The sequence below is a fragment of the Thunnus albacares genome, chromosome 5 (genome assembly GCF_914725855.1).
Source record: "Thunnus albacares chromosome 5, fThuAlb1.1, whole genome shotgun sequence".
In the NCBI taxonomy this organism is placed as follows: Eukaryota; Metazoa; Chordata; class Actinopteri; order Scombriformes; family Scombridae; genus Thunnus; species Thunnus albacares.
In genome coordinates, this window is record NC_058110.1 from 6,620,991 (window position 1) to 6,625,660 (window position 4,670).

Below are 4,670 nucleotides of genomic sequence, written 5' to 3' on the forward strand. Positions count from 1 at the left end.
GCGCCTATTCTCCACAGCGCGCTTTGATGCGCAGCCAGTTGAGAGGCATTGTCAGGCAACTCAAATAAAGACTATAGTCCTGATCTTCATTTGGCCAGTAAACCTCTGTGTTTAATGTGAAAATAATCAGGTAAATGGCAGGGGATTAGAATAGCTGGAATGCAATTGATGAACTGCTCTCAGCTTGTGTCTCCTCGGCGCAAAATGTCTTTATTATGCCATGCGGATGCTTTAGTGCAACAGCAAGTCTGTTTCTGTTCTCAATGGCAGACACAACATGTGGAGAGGAAAGCAGAATGCACAACTGAAAAACGCAGTAATGTGAGAATTTCATGCATTTATATGTAAAGAATGTACGACATCTGATAAATGTTATTATTATGTTATATTTTGGACCGGAACAAAATAGAATAAGTTTCAGTGTATAAACACATGATGTATTCCTATTTTGCGAGGTCCACTAGGATTCGTTTCTCGTAGCCTATTCCCTGAGTCAGTTTCCCGCGAAAGGAGGAACCGGGGAGGGAGGGGGATGCACTTAGCTTTGAATTTGCATTTCCCCCAAAGTGAACTCATAATTATTACTTTACTCATCCCTCCTTTTTGGCGCGTTTTGATTCCCGCCACGTTTTGTCTCTGGCCCGTTGGCTTTATTTTCATTCGGTGATTGACGTGCGTTTGGAATGCGTATCTGCATTTCTATTGGTACAGAGAGCGGAAAGGGGCGGTGAGCAACGGCCTCTTACTACTGCTTTAAAAGCATCCTCCCCCCGCCTCTTATTTCCAAAGCCGGTGTCTGAGGGAGGCGTAGGTCTGTACACCGTATTATCTGTTTATATAGTCAATTTTACTGTTTACAAAACACCGCGGGGAACAGCTGTGGTTTCGCGTTAGTTTTTAACGTGAACTCATATATCCATACGCCGGAACGAAGTCTTTGGCCATATTTTCCTGGATCAAAGCGGTGGTTTTTCTTCTATCCGGATGAGAGGATCCCCACCGTATTTTTTGTTCGTGCAACGTGGACTTCACGCGCTACACGGGAGCCGGGAGAGCCGTACTACCGGAATAAAATTACTGTTTTAAAGCAAAAGAACGAAGATACACGTCGTTTACCCGTGGTGGATATCCTCAAAAGGAATGCTTCTTTCCAAGCTCAATTCTCTGGCCCACATCTCCACCGTAGACATGCCGGCGAAGATCCAGCTTCAAGTTCATCAAGGTTAGACGCCCTTTTTTCCACTGTGTTGTCATGGAGGACGAGGCTGCAGTAATGGCTGGCAGCCCGCTTACCGTGACTCAGTCCACATGCTGTTACTCGATCATTTTCAAGGACGGCAATTCATTGAAGCCGTCGTTTCATTTATTTACTATATTAGGAGCATTGTAATGTTTTGATACATTGATACTGCCGTTACTTTGCCACAGATACCGGTGTTTCTAGAGAGATAGCTGGTATTTACTGGCTGTGTTTATGTCGTTACAGTGAAGGAGAGGGAGCCTTTCGAGAAGCTGTACCAGGTCGGCGCTGTGCTGGGTAGCGGCGGGTTCGGCACCGTCTACTCCGGTACGAGGATATCCGACGGAGCTCCGGTTAGTATGCCAGTTGTGTTATAATAAACAATATTTTATTTTTAAGCGCCTGCTTTACGTGTTTGTTTTTTGTACAGTTGAATTTTGTGGTTTGACGCGGTCTCTTCTTTGCCCTGCTAGGTTGCTGTCAAACATGTAGCAAAGGGCAGGGTCTCCGAGTGGGGAGAGCTGGTAAGTAACGTTTTATACGACTGTTGTTATCATTCATATCTACATAATTAACACGATATTATACAATGGAAACGTGTTTTGTTTTTTACATACACTAATGTGAACATATTTGGTTTGATTTGGGCTTATTTTAGCATTTCTGTGTATAATAAATGTTCATTTTTATAATTATTTCTTAAGCCCAACGGCTCCCGGGTCCCCATGGAGATCGTGCTGTTGAAGAAAGTCGGGACGGGCTTCCGCGGCGTTATCAAGATGCTGGACTGGTTTGAGCGACCGGACAGCTTCATCATCGTGATGGAGAGACCCGAGAACGTCAAGGACCTTTTTGACTTCATCACGGAGAAAGGTGCCTTACCGGAGGAGCTGGCGCGGAGCTTTTTCCGCCAGGTGCTGGAGGCCGTGCGGCACTGTCACAACTGCGGAGTGGTGCACCGGGACATCAAAGACGAGAACATCCTCATCGACCTCCGCACCGGAGAGATGAAGCTCATCGACTTCGGATCCGGAGCCCTGCTGAAGGACACCATTTACACAGACTTTGATGGTGAGTTACTCATGCTCAGAACTTCGCATTATTATTATCTAATTTTTATTAGATACAATTGGATGTGTCTAATTTTGAACACCACAGCTATTTGGGTAGGCCAGTGAACCTCCAGTTTAGGATATGATGTGCCCCAGACCCCCCCCCCAGCACAAATTCCTAGGTTGTGTCATCTCTGACATCCCCCACAGCAGCCTATAAATACAGACTGGGCAGCACTGCCTGCGTTTTGGCGCCCCCCATTGGAAGGAAGTGGTATTTTTACAACTCAAAGTTTGTAAACAAAGTCACATGTCTGCTCCCCCTCCCACACACACTTCTCTCTCTCACACACACTGGCACCTGAGCCCAGAAAACAGCCAAAGATACAGGTTCAGCTGATAAATCAGTACTCTTTGTTAATCATTTAACCCCCTCAGCAAGGTTTTCATTTTCTATTTATAACAGATCTAATAACAGATTCTCAGTCAGTCAATATTTTGTTTTCTGTTCATTTTTTAAAGATTTCCTCCTTTTTTTTTGTTTCAGGCACAAGAGTGTACAGCCCGCCAGAGTGGATCAAATATCATCGCTATCATGGGCGCTCTGCCACAGTTTGGTCCCTGGGTGTCTTGCTGTATGACATGGTGTGTGGGGACATCCCATTTGAACATGATGAAGAGATCATAAGAGGACAAGTGCTCTTCCGGAGGAGAATCTCCACAGGTAAATTCACACTGCAGTTCATATCTTAGCTTTTTGATCATGGATGTGTAATATTTCATAATCAGTTTATTGCTCCAGACTCATGCGTTGTCATCTTTCTCCTCAACCTCCAGAATGCCAGCAGTTGATCAAGTGGTGTCTGTCTCTGCGGCCGGCAGACCGCCCATCCTTTGAGGACATTATCAACCACTCGTGGATGCAGAGCACATCCTCCTCCGTGGTCTCATCCACAGTGCAGACAGAGAAGACCACCACAGAGATCAGACTGCACAGCATCAGCCATGAGCCCACAGCCTTCACTCCCTCCCCTGTGGCAGTGGCTCGGTGATGGAGGAAAACAGTTCGCTCCGGGCTGGTCTGGTCCGAACTAGACTGCACTGAGGCTATTACAAAAAGACTTAGGTAACAGACTTGAAACAGAGACTTGTCTGCGCCCTTGACGCAGACAAGGTCGAGGTGTAAAGGACCACACGCAAGGTTGTGACAAAACCATCACCCCTTGGTTTCAAACCATGCAGGCCAGACCCAGACCCTCTCCACCCTCACGCCCAACTTTACTTTTTCCCGGACGTTGATCCACGTCAGTGTCAGAACATCATCTTCACTGGACTCTGATCTAGGCAACGGGTGTTTATCAGTCTGTCGGAGGGCGTGCTCTGTATGCACGGACACCTGCAATTGAGCAAATACAGCACACATGCCCACTGTTTTGCTGAATGGCAGGTGGACAGTCCGAGTTATGTAACCTCTCGCTACACTGTACTCTGCTCCCTCTTTCTATTTCTCTGTGTCACAGCAGAGTGGGAAGAGCAGACGTGTTGGCAAAGAGGAGCATGATTTTAAAAAAGTGCCTTCTGTGAGATTGTTGGGGGGGACCCTGAAAATACTTGAATTTGTGAAAGTGAACAGGCTCTTCTTCTTGACGGCCTTTTTGTTCCTTACTCTTCACAAGGCTTTATATTGTTTATTGCTGTTTTTCCTCTCTTCCACTCATGGGCCTAGATCAGTAAAGCCTATGCCATTACAACCACTACTATCACTACTTCTACTACTCCAATGTCATTAGCAACCAGACAACCTCATAGCTCCGGCAGCAACCTGTGCAAAACAATCATAAAAAAAAGAAACACTGGACTTACCTCACTCTCTCTATACTACAGCATCCACCTCTACTCTACTTTACAACCTCCGCTTCCTCCTCTTCTTGTGTTGTACTATATACAGACACACAGCTTAGGTGACCGCTCATTCACACCCACCTGAATGCACACCACAATGCAAACTCAACCATACCAGAATACAACATCTTCTGCTCTTCACTTCAATTTTTTTTAGAACAGTGCCTCACAAAGGTCTTAAATTTGGTGGGGACAAGAATTGTAAATAATAACAATATTTATTATTGCTGTGACACTCAATGAGCTTTTTTTGTCGCAGAATTTATTTATTTATTTATAAGAGAATTTCGGCTGTACGTATATTTCATTCCACAGTCACTGAAGGGCCCACAGATTATTTAAAAGACAAACAAAGATGAATTTTTCTTTTTTCTTTGACCATATTTATGGCTTGAAAATTTTTAAAAGAGCAGATGTGTGTGTGTATGTTTGTGTATGTAATGTAAATAATGTGTAAATAGTCTTGAAAGCACTTC

The 4,670-nt window shown here is 44.8% G+C and overlaps 1 protein-coding gene across 1 annotated transcript; it reads left to right on the forward strand.

Annotated features, from left to right (window-relative positions):
- The first annotated feature begins 774 nt into the window (after positions 1-774).
- On the forward strand, positions 775-4,280 carry pim1 (Pim-1 proto-oncogene, serine/threonine kinase). The gene is made up of 6 exons (XM_044352123.1): positions 775-1,222; positions 1,487-1,593; positions 1,714-1,764; positions 1,945-2,311; positions 2,840-3,016; positions 3,130-4,280. Exons 1-6 carry the CDS (start codon positions 1,141-1,143, stop codon positions 3,342-3,344), a joined length of 999 nt encoding a protein of 332 aa, XP_044208058.1. The 5' UTR covers positions 775-1,140; the 3' UTR covers positions 3,345-4,280.
- Positions 4,281-4,670: the final 390 nt, after the last annotated feature.

Coding starts and splice junctions, on each gene's coding strand:
- pim1 (XM_044352123.1), top strand. CDS start 1,141: ATGCTTCTTTCCAAGCTCAATTCTCTGGCCCACATCTCCACCGTAGAC. Junction 1,594..1,713: donor GGATATCCGACGGAGCTCCG/GTTAGTATGCCA, acceptor TTGCCCTGCTAG/GTTGCTGTCAAACATGTAGC. Junction 1,765..1,944: donor TCTCCGAGTGGGGAGAGCTG/GTAAGTAACGTT, acceptor TTATTTCTTAAG/CCCAACGGCTCCCGGGTCCC.